Below are 14,768 nucleotides of genomic sequence, written 5' to 3'. Positions count from 1 at the left end.
GTCTTGTAGTTTCATGGGACGTTCTAGTAAAAACACACAAACCACTCAATCTTTTGGCCGGGACGTTAAACGGGTGTCCTGACTCTCTGTGGTCACTAAACATCCCACGGCACTTATCTTATCGTAAGGGTTGAGGTGTTAAAACCCGGTGTCCTGGCTAAATTCCCAATCTGGCCGTCGTATCATCATGGCCACCTAATCATCCCCAGCTTCTAATTGGCTCATTCATCCCCCCTCCTCTCCCCTGTAACTATTCCCCAGGTCATTGCTGTAAATGAGAAAGTGTTTTCAGTCAACTTACCAGGTAAAATAAGGGTTACATTTTTTTAATTTATTTTTTATAAAGTGAGCCTGATTCCAAAACGCAGAATGTATACACAGGTAAAAGAGGAGAGTATATTACATAGCAGAATGTCAGGAACATCTGTGGGCTTTCATTATTAACTATTCGTCCAAGAATCAAATTTCAAAAAGACCTACAAGAAAGAACCCAGTTACAAAACTCACGTGAACTTTGAATAAAAAATAAATAAAAGTTTGGCAAAATATGCGGTTTAATGAAAAGGCCAATTGCACATTATATACCACTTTGAAACTGAACCCTCAATTAAGCAATAATGCATGAGGGGGTGTGGTATATGGCCAATATACTACGGGCTAAGGGCTGTTCTTATGCACGCCTGGACTCAGCCCTTAGCTGTGGTATATTGGCCATATACCACAAACCTTCGAGGTACCTTATTGCTATTATAAATTGGTTACCAATATAATTAGAGCAGTAAAAATTAAATGTTTTGTCATACCCGTGTTGTATGGTCTGATATACCACGGCTGTCAGCCAATCAGCATTCAGGGCTTGAACCACCCAGTTTATAGTATGTATTAGGACAGTGAAGCTAATCTTTTGTATTGTTGCTATCAACTATGGAGTGATGATGGCCGATGGTCTTCATGGGTCGCTGGGCCTAATGCTGTGTTCACGTGCTAGTCAGACCTAGGAGACTGACATTTCCGTCACGGAAACTTGTGGTAGAAACATGAGCTCCGAGTTCCCCCACTTGAAAGTACCAGAATCACCCAATAGGAAGTACAACGCAAGTAAATGATGTTCATTTTAACTCAGAGTTTTCGAGTTTCTGATAGCACGTGAATGCGGAATACATTTGTGATGGAGTGATATATTCCCCCCCCCCAAAAAAAAACACACACACACTCGATAGCACAATGATTTTGTTTCAATCATTGTTTTAATAAGTACAATTACATTTTTCACAAACCAATTTCATCCTTGAGATTCATGATCAATGCCAAACGGCAATATAAAATAACTTCAAATGATCAAAATGACAATTTACTATACTTCAAGTCTAGACTAGATTTAATAAGATCTACATTAAACTGCATAGCATATCATCTAGATTTAATCAGATCTACATTAAACTGCATAGCATATCATCTAGATTTAATCAGATCTACATTAAACTGCATAGCATATCATCTAGATTTAATCAGATCTACATTAAACTGCATAGCATATCATCTAGATTTAATCAGATCTACATTAAACTGCATAGCATATCATCTAGATTGAATCAGATCTACATTAAACTGCATAGCATATCATGCAGATTGAATCAGATCTACATTAAACTGCATAGCATATCATCTAGATTTAATCAGATCTACATTAAACTGCATAGCATATCATCTAGATTTAATCAGATCTACATTAAACTGCATAGCATATCATCTAGATTTAATCAGATCTACATTAAACTGCATAGCATATCATGCAGATTGAATCAGATCTACATTAAACTGCATAGCATATCATCTAGATTTAATCAGATCTACATTAAACTGCATAGCATATCATCTAGATTTTATCAGATCTACATTAAACTGCATAGCATATCATCTAGATTTAATCAGATCTACATTAAACTGCATAGCATATCATGCAGATTGAATCAGATCTACATTAAACTGCATAGCATATCATCTAGATTTAATCAGATCTACATTAAACTGCATAGCATATCATCTAGATTGAATCAGATCTACATTAAACTGCATAGCATATCATCTAGATTGAATCAGATCTACATTAAACTGCATAGCATATCATCTAGATTTAATCAGATCTACATTAAACTGCATAGCATATCATCTAGATTGAATCAGATCTACATTAAACTGCATAGCATATCATGCAGATTGAATCAGATCTACATTAAACTGCATAGCATATCATTGCGATGTCGGAGGTGTAACTGGTATATGTTTTGTTGCTGACATTTTACCATAGTAAGTTAGAGGACTCTAAATGAATATGAACCCTTTTTTAGCATTGATATTTAAGGCTTCCACAATTTTAAAATAGTAAACTGGAATGACACACATTATTTCATTTAAGACTTCAGCACTGGTGGGGCCAGTACATCACCAATATTTGTGTGTTTATATATTTATATATATATTTTTTTTAAACACAAAAGAAGAAGAAAATTGACTACTTCAAAATTGGAGAGAGCCTCAATGGCACTGTCCATGTTGTCAGACACTACAATGGCACTGTCCATGTTGTCAGACACTACAATGGCACTGTCCATGTTGTCAGACACTACAATGGCACTGTCCATGTTGTCAGACACTACAATGGCACTGTCCATGTTGTCAGACACTACAATGGCACTGTCCATGTTGTCAGACACTACAATGGCACTGTCCATGTTGTCAGACACTACAATGGCACTGTCCATGTTGTCAGACACTACAATGGCACTGTCCATGTTGTCAGACACTACAATGGCACTGTCCATGTTGTCAGACACTACAATGACACTGTCCATGTTGTCAGACACTACAATGACACAAATACAAAGATGAGTCCTCTATCTAACTCTATGCATTTTCCTTACTACATATTTTCACAAATCTTCACAAATCTTCACTGACAATGTTCCCGATTCTTGTGTTTAATTTACTTAATTACACATTTAAAAGCTAGTGATTCGTCAGAAACTATGATGACAGTAGGCCTAACCAGTAAGCCTAACCAACCTACATTTAATTGAAGTTAAAGTAAATCTAATAAAAGTAATTATTCCCCCAATTAAAAAATAAATAAAAATAATGTAAAGGCCTGGAATGCCTCCATTGACAGAACCTTGACAGAACTAGAGTCTCAGCATTTTGGAGGCATGAAGAAAAGGGAGTACGAGTGGTAGATAGTTGTAAATAAATGCACATAACTCTGGCTAGCTAACCAACTTATGGCGAAACAAAATTCACTTATTCAACTTCACTTTGCTATTGCTCTTATCTGTTGCTAGTAACTCTTTATTTTAATTTTTTAGCATTTCAAAAAAGTGCTTTATTGGAAAGAGGAGAGACAGTGGGAAAGATACTGTGTATAGAGAGTTTTTGCTGAAATAGCATTGGGCCGGATGGGAACCCACGCTGCAGTGGTTATTCGTTCTGGAGGTAGCCGTTTAGCTCGCTAGGAGACAGTAACCTTCCTTCACTAATGACAAGGGGGCTCCAGTTATGTTTACATTTGCGGTTTGCGATATATCATTTTTTTCATTGAATAATTAAATCAATGAGCAAGTGCGTGAGGTTGGAGCTTTTAGCGTTTAGCTCGCCCTCTGACTTCTCTCCCGTTTCAATGACACCACAAACTTCCAGGCTTCGATGTACTGAGACAGGTCGATCTCTTCAGGGAAGAACTCCTCAACGTCAGGTGGGATGTCCAGGTTCTTACGCTCCATGTATGCCACAAGTGTGTCTTTCAGACTGGAAGAGAAAGGCAATATAATGGCACATGTGAGGTTCACAGAACTAGTTGAATGATTTTTTACTGGTTAAGATGGACATTTGGGGGGTATAAAAAAAAAAAGCTATACAAAAACAACAACTTTCAGTCTGAAGAAAGTTTGCTTTGAAGGGAGAGAAGTACACCACAAAAGTACTGCAAAGTCCGGGAAACATCAAGGAAGATCATCATCAATGATCTGTGTACAAAACAAGTTCACCTTTGCACTTAATCAATTCCCCCCACCCCCAAGTCATACTGTGCAAATGTTTCCGCGTGGACGTCGTTTCCAGACGGTTAAGTGCTACACATTAAAAATTTGAATGCATTCTAAGCATTCTATACAATGGCAAGTACAACCACTACACGTTGCTTGTTGGGCCTTTACTAGCATGTGTCTGTATGTAGCCTTACCCCCAGTCAGGCCTGTAGGTGTCAGATGCGCGGGGACCCTTCAGGACCAGTATCAGGAACTCGTGCATCTCCAGCAGGATGGAATCAGTGCTGCTTTTATTAAAGCACCCAGTGAGCAGCCTGTGCTCTTCCTCTCCCAGGGCCTTCCTGTACTCTTCTGAGATCCCTTCAAATGGGTCCTTAGGACAGGTAGGGCAAGAGAGAGAGAGAGGGAGTCAACCCGTAGTAGTTACATTTATGCTATGTCCACACTACGTCTTCCAATTTGTGTGCTGAAAAGCCAAGCGCAGCAACAACAACAACAACATGATATATTCTTGCACTGCGTTAGTAAGTCAGCGTTTCCCTGCGCCCTCTTACTCTCGGCTCAAAACCATTATAGACACAAGCACACATTGGATCAATGCACTCTTGGGCTTATAATGTGGAAACCCCTTTAGGCACTTAACATTGCCCTCTTATAGTTTAAGTGCCAAGTGGGTTAGGGGTTAATCTCGTTCACAGCGCAAGAGCGGGAAAAAAACTTCCACTGGAATTTCATTGGCTGATCTCTCTCAGTCCATCACCATCTAGCATGACCCTTAGGACCTCCAAAGCACGAGCAGTGCAAGTGATTTAGGCTAAACAAAGAAGTGAGTTCGGAAAAGTATGTGAAGTTCATTTGTGAAACTAGTTTTTACATATAAACTTTTATATGCCCAAATTTGGGCTTCCCAAAAATATGGTCGCTATGATAGAACATGTATTGTTGTTGCTGATTTTCACATCTCATCTAATACAGCTGTAGCAGGCTTGCTCTCTCCCCTACCCTCGATTTTAACCCATGCCCAGCGCCCAGACTACCGCATTTGAGGCCCTGTGGCACATTTTACCATATTAAAACATCTAAGAGGCTCCCTAGCCAGCAATAGGTGAGTAAGTGTCTTACCCTCTTGAGCCACAGCATGTTTTCTGATTTGAGTGATGTCAGGAGCTGCCACAGTGCCAAACAGTGCTTCAGATAGTATCTGCCCAGGGCCTGAGGACAATAGAAGAAGACATGAGGTTAGCCATGCTTCAGATCGTATCTGCCCAGGGCCTGAGGACAATAGAAGAAGACCTGAGGTTAGCCATGCTTCAGATCGTATCTGCCCAGGGCCTGAGGACAATAGAAGAAGACCTGAGGTTAGCCATGCTTCAGATAGTATCTGCCCAGGGCCTGACGACAACACCTGAGGTTAGCCATGCTTCAGATCGTATCTGCCCAGGGCCTGAGGACAATAGAAGAAGACCTGAGGTTAGCCATGCTTCAGATAGTATCTGCCCAGGGCCTGAGGACAATAGAAGAAGACATGAGGTTAGCCATGCTTCAGATCGTATCTGCCCAGGGCCTGACGACAACACCTGAGGTTAGCCATGCTTCAGATCGTATCTGCCCAGGGCCTGAGGACAATAGAAGAAGACCTGAGGTTAGCCATGCTTCAGATCGTATCTGCCCAGGGCCTGAGGACAATAGAAGAAGACCTGAGGTTAGCCATGCTTCAGATAGTATCTGCCCAGGGCCTGAGGACAATAGAAGAAGACCTGAGGTTAGCCATGCTTCAGATCGTATCTGCCCAGGGCCTGACGACAACACCTGAGGTTAGCCATGCTTCAGATAGTATCTGCCCAGGGCCTGAGGACAACACCTGAGGTTAGCCATGCTTCAGATAGTATCTGCCCAGGGCCTGAGGACAACACCTGAGGTTAGCCATGCTTCAGATAGTATCTGCCCAGGGCCTGACGACAACACCTGAGGTTAGCCATGCTTCAGATAGTATCTGCCCAGGGCCTGAGGACAATAGAAGAAGACCTGAGGTTAGCCATGCTTCAGATAGTATCTGCCCAGGGCCTGAGGACAACACCTGAGGTTAGCCATGCTTCAGATAGTATCTGCCCAGGGCCTGAGGACAACACCTGAGGTTAGCCATGCTTCAGATAGTATCTGCCCAGGGCCTGAGGACAATAGAAGAAGACCTGAGGTTAGCCATGCTTCAGATAGTATCTGCCCAGGGCCTGAGGACAACACCTGAGGTTAGCCATGCTTCAGATAGTATCTGCCCAGGGCCTGAGGACAATAGAAGAAGACCTGAGGTTAGCCATGCTTCAGATAGTATCTGCCCAGGGCTTGAGGACAATAGAAGAAGACCTGAGGTTAGCCATGCTTCAGATCGTATCTGCCCAGGGCTTGAGGACAATAGAAGAAGACCTGAGGTTAGCCATGCTTCAGATCGTATCTGCCCAGGGCCTGACGACAATAGAAGAAGACCTGAGGTTAGCCATGCTTCAGATAGTATCTGCCCAGGGCCTGACGACAACACCTGAGGTTAGCCATGCTTCAGATAGTATCTGCCCAGGGCCTGACGACAATAGAAGAAGACCTGAGGTTAGCCATGCTTTATGTCGTGGTGTCTCTCGTTGTGTTGTGTGTTTTGTCCTATATTTTTATTTTAATCCCAGGACCTCGTCCCCGCAGGAGGCCTTTTTGCCTTTTGATAGGCCGTCATTGTAAATAAAAATATGTTCTTAACTGACTTTAACTGAATAAAAATCTTACCTCATTGATTTAATTCACTGGTTTCTTTAATAATAAAGGGACAGACTTGTGTTTGGACTGTGAACGGCAATCTATGCGTGCACACGAAATCCCGTTTATTACAGACTAAATGTAACGCGTGCCCTAGCTAATTATGAAAGATCGGCGCCTATTGGAGTTAACAATGGAAGCCAGTGTTAAAAGTCCAGAATCACAAGACTGACCGTTAGGATGTGTGGAGCCGTTTGATCCCCCATCTGCAGCACCTCCTCCAGGTAGCTGCCCAGCTGCATGTGGGGTTCTCCCCCGGTCATAGCCAGGAACCCCAGGGCTACCTCTACGGTGGAGAGGGCCTCACACACCTCATTGTACGACTTCAGCTCTCCAACTAGTGTCGACAGGGCCCGCGAGGGCAGAGGCACCTAGAGACACAAAGAAGAGAGACGTCAAAACCCCTATCTCCAAAGTAGAGAGGACAACCCCCCCCCTATCTCCGAAGGTGAGAGGTCAAAACCCCTATCTCCAAAGTAGAGAGGTCAAAACCCCTAACTCCAAAGTAGAGAGGACAACCCCCCTATCTCCAAAGTAGAGAGGACAACCCCCCCTATCTCCAAAGTAGAGAGGACTACCCCCCCTATCTCCGAAGGTGAGAGGTCAAAACCCCAACTCCAAAGTAGAGAGGACAACCCCCCCTATCTCCAAAGTAGAGAGGACAACCCCCCCCTATCTCCAAAGGTGAGAGGTCAAAACCCCTATCTCCAAAGTAGAGAGGTCAAAATCCCTAACTCCAAAGTAGAGAGGACAACCCCCCTATCTCCAAAGTAGAGAGGACAACCCCCCTATCTCCAAAGTAGAGAGGACAACCCCCCTATCTCCGAAGGTGAGAGGTCAAAACCCCATCTCCAAAGTAGAGAGGTCAAAACCCCTATCTCCAAAGTAGAGAGGACAACCCCCCCTATCTCCAAAGTAGAGAGGACAACCCCCCCCTATCTCCAAAGGTGAGAGGTCAAAACCCCTATCTCCAAAGTAGAGAGGACAAACCCCCTATCTCCAAAGTAGAGAGGACAACCCCCCCTATCTCCAAAGTAGAGAGGACAACCCCCCCTATCTCCGAAGGTGAGAGGTCAAAACCCCATCTCCAAAGTAGAGGTCAAAACCCCTATCTCCAAAGTAGAGAGGTCAAAACCCCTATCTCCAAAGTAGAGAGGACAATGCCATATCTCCAAAGTAGAGAGGTCAAAGCCCCATCTCCAAGGTAGAGAGGTCAAAACCCCATCTCCAAAGTAGAGAGGTCAAAGCCCCATCTCCAAGGTAGAGAGGTCAAAACCCTATCTCTTTCCCAGTGTTTTTTGATCTGAAAGAACTAGACAGAATATGGCAGTGGCTCCAAATCCAGTATTTGTGGCAATGTGGAGCCATCATTATATTACTGAGGTCTATCTGGTTCCTTCAGATCTGCAGAAAATGTCATTAAAAAGGTCAAGAAAGCTTCATCTGGTTCATGCCGAGTTAAATAAAGTTTAAATAAATAAAATCCTCTGAAAATGGTGACTCATCATTTGTGAATGTTTTGGGGAGAAGACACTGCTAACTTATGGTTTTTATAGATTTTAACGTGACTTACTTGTTCAATCTTTACTCTCATGTCCTTCAGAATAATTTCATGAATTCGATCATGTCTGTTCACCAGTGTTGGGATTCCCTGTAGAAACCAATAACGGACATCATGAATAGCTGATAAAAAGTAAATATTTATAGCATCAGCAGGTTGGGCTGAATTCCGTTTGAAATGTAAAATATTGCTAACTGTGTCTATTTAAAAAAATAACTGTACTTTATTTAAAAATTAATGAATTAAATTGACACCAACGCTGGTGGTCATATGGTCATTTAACGTTCCTTCAAACTGACTGTCAGTTAACATACAGTATATTCTGTCAGTTAACATACAGTATATTCTGTCAGTTAACATACAGTATATTCTGTCAGTTAACATACAGTATATTCTGTCAGTTAACATACAGTATATTCTGTCAGTTAACATACAGTATATTCTGTCAGTTAACATACAGTATATTCTGTCAGTTAACATACAGTATATTCTGTCAGTTAACATACAGTATATTCTGTCAGTATACCTCGTCCATTCAGGAATCAAACCCACGACACTAGTGTTGGATGCGCCATGCTCCTACCAACTGAGCGATTGGCACTCACATTGAGGGTGATGATGGGTCTGCCCTGCAAGAAGCGGGAGAGGATCTGCTGCTGGATGTTGGACAGGTCGTACTCGTGCAGCGTCTCCTTGCCTTGCTTCATGCTGTACTGACAGTTGGACAGGATCAGAGGCAGCAGGTCCCTCTCCAGATCATACTGAATCACATGCAGGTCCGTTAGGTCCGCCGGGCTCACTTTAAAGCTGGGGGAAAGAAAAATGGAGTCAAAAAAAGGGCCTGAAACGATGGGGCTGCGGTATCAACAGTTTCTGCTTCAGTCTCAATGTGCTGTTCTCTATGTATTTCCCCTCACTCAAATGCAACACTAGGATATTGTAACAGAGCACTAGGATATTGTAACAGAGCACTAGGACATTGTAACAGAGCACTAGGACATTGTAACAGAGCACTAGGATATTGTAACAAAGCACTAGGATATTGTAACAGGGCACTAAGACATTGTAACAGAGCACTAGGATATTGTAACAGAGCACTAGGATATTGTAACAGAGCACTAGGATATTGTAACAGAGCACTAGGATATTGTAACAGAGCACTAGGATATTGTAACAAAGCACTAGGATATTGTAACAGAGCACTAGGATATTGTAACAAAGCACTAGGATATTGTAACAAAGCACTAGGATATTGTAACAGGGCACTAAGACATTGTAACAGAGCACTAGGATATTGTAACAGAGCACTAGGATATTGTAACAGAGCACTAGGATATTGTAACAGAGCACTAGGATATTGTAACAAAGCACTAGGATATTGTAACAGGGCACTAGGACATTGTAACAGGGCACTAGGACATTGTAACAGGGCACTAGGATATTGTAACAGAGCACTAGGATATTGTAACAGAGCACTAGGACATTGTAACAGAGCACTAGGACATTGTAACAGAGCACTAGGATATTGTAACAGAGCACTAGGATATTGTAACAGGGCACTAGGATATTGTAACAGAGCACTAGGATATTGTAACAAAGCACTAGGATATTGTAACAGAGCACTAGGATATTGTAACAGAGCACTAGGATATTGTAACAGAGCACTAGGATATTGTAACAGAGCACTAGGATATTGTAACAGAGCACTAAGACATTGTAACAGAGCACTAGGATATTGTAACAGAGCACTAGGATATTGTAACAGAGCACTAGGATATTGTAACAGAGCACTAGGATATTGTAACAGAGCACTAGGATATTGTAACAAAGCACTAGGATATTGTAACAAAGCACTAGGATATTGTAACAGAGCACTAGGATATTGTAACAGAGCACTAGGACATTGTAACAGAGCACTAGGATATTGTAACAGAGCACTAGGATATTGTAACAGAGCACTAGGATATTGTAACAAAGCACTAGGATATTGTAACAGAGCACTAGGATATTGTAACAGAGCACTAGGATATTGTAACAAAGCACTAGGATATTGTAACAGAGCACTAGGATATTGTAACAGAGCACTAGGATATTGTAACAAAGCACTAGGATATTGTAACAGAGCACTAGGATATTGTAACAGAGCACTAGGATATTGTAACAAAGCACTAGGATATTGTAACAGAGCACTAGGATATTGTAACAGAGCACTAGGATATTGTAACAAAGCACTAGGATATTGTAACAGAGCACTAGGATATTGTAACAGAGCACTAGGACATTGTAACAGAGCACTAGGATATTGTAACAGAGCACTAGGATATTGTAACAGAGCACTAGGATATTGTAACAGAGCACTAGGATATTGTAACAGAGCACTAGGATATTGTAACAGGGCACTAGGATATTGTAACAGAGCACTAGGATATTGTAACAGAGCACTAGGATATTGTAACAGGGCACTAGGATATTGTAACAGAGCACTAGGATATTGTAACAGGGCACTAGGATATTGTAACAGAGCACTAGGATATTGTAACAGAGCACTAGGATATTGTAACAAAGCACTAGGATATTGTAACAGGGCACTAGGATATTGTAACAGGGCACTAGGATATTGTAACAGAGCACTAGGATATTGTAACAGAGCACTAGGATATTTCAAAACAGATATGCCTTGACATAATGCCAGGATGTGTACTAGAACCACATCAGGGTAGTAAGGCAAGCAGCCTTACCATTCCCCCAGCGGATGATTGGGGGAACGGAACATAATTATAATAATTAGTGCACTCCAAATGTACCACTTCTAAGTCCAATAATAGATTGCATTTGAATAAAATAATTTCAGACCTTGATTACATTGAGACACAGACCATGTCTCTTTTTTTGTGGGAATTACTTGGGAACAGATTTCATAAATTAAACTAATTTTTAACTGAATTCCTGGTGATTTTAGTCTTTTTGTACCTAAAAACAACCCTTTTTTTTAAACAAAAAACTTGAGGAAAAAAATAAAAGAATCACGCATGTTGCTGACCCCTATTTCACACCAAATTAGTACAACATGCATCCACCTAGTCTCCTCTCCAAGGTGCTTGTCCACACAGTAGACCAGCTCGTTCTGCAGGGCGATGAGGTAGCTGACCAGGGCTGTGGAGCAGAGACCAGGACCTTGACGCCGTGGCAACAGGACCTGGAAGTCACTGGTCATGTCCAGATCCTTCCGGCAGAATTCAACAGGGATCTTAATCTCTCCTACAGAACCAAACAAACACATTGTTTCTGATGTTATGGGAACACGATTAGGCTTTAACTCATTATAGCAGAGCCAGGGGGGGGGGGTTATCATTGAATTATTGAGATATTTAGGAGAGTGGGAAGTGGGAATATTTCACATGCTTGGGTTCACTAGGAAGTTGTGCCCTAGGATCTCTTGAGTGCCCAACACACGCTTTCTTTTAAGGTTGCCGTTGTTTGACAAAAACGTTAACAAATATGTACTGAAAATGCGTGTGAGCGAGTAATTATATATCAAATCAAATGTTATTTGTCACATGCGCCGAATACAACAGGTGAAATGCTTCCTTTACAAGCCCTCAACCAACAATGCAGTTTTAAGAAAGTATTTACTAAAATAAACTGAAGTTAAAAATAACTAATAATTAAAGAGCAACAACAAAATAACAGTAGCGAGGCTATATACAGGGGTTACCAGATCACTATTAGACCCCAAATGGTATATGATACATTATCTGTGCTATTACCATTGGTTGCCAGCGAGCCCCTAAGCTGATTCCATGTTGTCAGGAAGATGTTGATCCGTTTCTCATGCCAGGCTCTCAGCGGAACTGTGGAAAGATGGACAAAGACCAAACCAATGACACACTTTGGCCTCTATTTAATCCGTGGTGCTGAAGATCTGCTCTAGTAGCGTGATGAACAACTAAAGGCAATGTTCCCATGGTCGCGGAGACTGCATTCATTGTGAACTGGCATGTGACCTTCAAATTGTAGCGCAGATCTTCCGCGATACGGATTGAATGCAGCCTTTAAAATCTCCTCCAATTCCTTTGGGACATGTTTTACGGAATGCTTACAGAATAGTTGGTAAGCCTGGCTTACTTAAACGTTCACGTAGATTTTGAAATAATGCACATAGGATATTTGCACAGGAAGATGAGTAATTCGCAAACATCTAAAGTTAAGATTGGTCTCAATGCTACTAATTCAGTGGTTCCCAGTCCTGGTCCTTTGGACCCGAGTGGTTTTGGTTTAGTCCTAGCACTAACACAACTCATCAACTCATCAAGCCTTTGATAAGTTGAATCAGGTTGTGTGAGGGCAAAACCAAAAAAGGTACATCCCTTTGGGTCCCAAGGACTAGGACTGGGAAACACTGCATCAATCAGAAGATACAGCACACTCATTCCAGTCCTGGAGGGCAGTCTGTTAGTTTATGTTATTTCCTTTCAATTAGTGTCCAATTAAGAGCCAGACACCCAGGTGAGGTTGTCCAATTAAGACCTAGACAACCAGGTGAGGTTGTCCAATTAAGAGCCAGACAACCAGGTGAGGTTGTCCAATTAAGACCTAGACAACCAGGTGAGGTTGTCCAATTAAGACCCCAGACGAACCAGGTGAGGTTGTCCAATTAAGACCCCAGACAACCAGGTGAGGTTGTCCAATTAAGAGCCAGACAACCAGGTGAGGTTGTCCAATTAAGACCTAGACAACCAGGTGAAGCTGTCCAATTAAGACCCCAGATGAACCAGGTGAGGTTGTCCAATTAAGACCCCAGACAACCAGGTGAGGTTGTCCAATTAAGAGCCAGACAACCAGATGAGGTTGTCCAATTAAGACCTAGACAACCAGGTGAGGTTGTTCAATTAAGACCCCAGACAACGAGATGAGGGGAGTTCCTAACTCATCAGTGACCTTCATTGATCAATCAAGTACAAGCGAGAAGTGAAAGCCCGCAGACACTCGGTCGGTCCTCCATGGAATGAGTTTGACACTTGTGTTATAGTACCTGATTCCTGTCTCTGGAGGAATTTGGCAATGGTGCCGTGGGACAGATCAGTCACATTCCGACACGTCTTCACCAGATTTCTCTGCAGTTCCAGGATGTCAGTGATGAACTTCAGCAACCGCAGCTCTGCCTCCTGCAACCAATCACCGGGTTCAGTAAAATATCTGCTGACAGACTGCAATCAATCACAAGGCATAGAACTACTGACAGGGAAAACCGTATAAGGCCTATACATGCTGAGCAGCTAAGGTTATGATTGAAAAGAAAGTCAGAGCCCAACAATACAAATGAGGCCTGTTCACATTTAACACGGCAGGCTTTTAATCTGTCATCACTGAGCAAGCTTTTCCTTATTTCATTGTTCATTTGCTCTCAATGACATAACATAGCCGGGCCTGCCGAGTGATGCAGCAGTCCAAGGTGCTAGAGGCGTCACTACAGACCCGGGTTCTATCCGGGCTGTATCACAACCCGGCCGTGATCGGGAGTCCCATAGCGCGGCGCACAATTGGCTCAGTATCGTCCGAGTTAGAGGAGGATTTGGCCGGGGTAGTCCGTCATTGTGAATAATAATTTTTTTTAACTGACTTGCCTAGTTAAATAAAGGTGAAATAAACCTCTTACCTTGTGCAGGAACCTCCAGAGCACTGGCAGGGTGTTTTCCCCGTCGTTCTGCTCCACGACGCGGGTGAGGCTGAGCAGGGACACCCTCTCCCTGCAGTTCCACACCGCTGAGCTGTGGATCTGGGAGTTGTGGGGCAGCGAGGTCAGGAACAGGCGTGGCTCCGGAGACAACACCCTCATGATAGGGTTGGAGGACAACCTTGAGTCATCCCTGATGAAGGCATTCACCTCTTGCAGCCGCCGATCCAGGTCCTGGAGACGTGATAGGAGGAGACAGCCAGCGGGGTAATTGAACCACAATTCCAAATTGACACCTGTCTCCTATGTACATCTAGCAGGGTTGGGCTCAATTCAGAATTCAGAATTCAGAACGCCTCATTAATTAAAATGTAATTATTGTATTGAAGTAGTAAACAGGATCTAGAATTACAATTCCAATTTTGATTAAAGGAAATATAATTGAATTCAGTGAAATTCAAATGCCTGTTCTATTCTATATTAGGTGTTGTCTATACAAATATACGTTGAACATAAAAACACCAAACACGTCGTTCATACATGCATATGAAATATTGTTGAAACAATTGATTTTCAGGACCAACTTAAAATAAATGATCAAGGAAAACAAAACCTGTACGCAAATATTCTAAATTGTTATATTCCATTAACCACTTAAATTTTTGTTCAATATGAGGAAAATACAACATTTCCCAGA

At 42.2% G+C, this 14,768-nt stretch overlaps 1 protein-coding gene across 2 annotated transcripts in view; it reads right to left on the bottom strand.

The window, feature by feature from the left end:
- Positions 1-1,213: 1,213 nt before the first annotated feature.
- LOC109868077 (E3 ubiquitin-protein ligase rnf213-alpha) overlaps positions 1,214-14,768 on the bottom strand; it is a 103,073-nt gene continuing 89,518 nt past the window's right edge. The window contains exons 59-68 of one of the 2 annotated variants that reach the window (XM_031802495.1): positions 14,054-14,305; positions 13,430-13,562; positions 12,165-12,248; positions 11,475-11,655; positions 9,003-9,204; positions 8,410-8,487; positions 7,010-7,207; positions 5,160-5,249; positions 4,232-4,410; positions 1,214-3,798 (exon numbers count right to left, since the gene is read on the bottom strand). In XM_031802495.1, coding sequence (XP_031658355.1) covers positions 3,639-3,798; positions 4,232-4,410; positions 5,160-5,249; positions 7,010-7,207; positions 8,410-8,487; positions 9,003-9,204; positions 11,475-11,655; positions 12,165-12,248; positions 13,430-13,562; positions 14,054-14,305 — 1,557 coding nt within the window. In that variant the 3' untranslated portion in view covers positions 1,214-3,638. Of the gene's footprint in view, positions 3,799-4,231; positions 4,411-5,159; positions 5,250-5,591; positions 6,610-7,009; positions 7,208-8,409; positions 8,488-9,002; positions 9,205-11,474; positions 11,656-12,164; positions 12,249-13,429; positions 13,563-14,053; positions 14,306-14,768 lie in introns of those variants that run through there. The other variant, XM_031802496.1, reaches the window with a different exon arrangement.

This window comes from Oncorhynchus kisutch, linkage group LG23 (assembly GCF_002021735.2).
Source record: "Oncorhynchus kisutch isolate 150728-3 linkage group LG23, Okis_V2, whole genome shotgun sequence".
NCBI lineage: Eukaryota > Metazoa > Chordata > Actinopteri > Salmoniformes > Salmonidae > Oncorhynchus > Oncorhynchus kisutch.
Note: the sequence above shows the minus strand (reverse complement) of the source record. Positions and strands in the feature narration are given on the sequence as shown.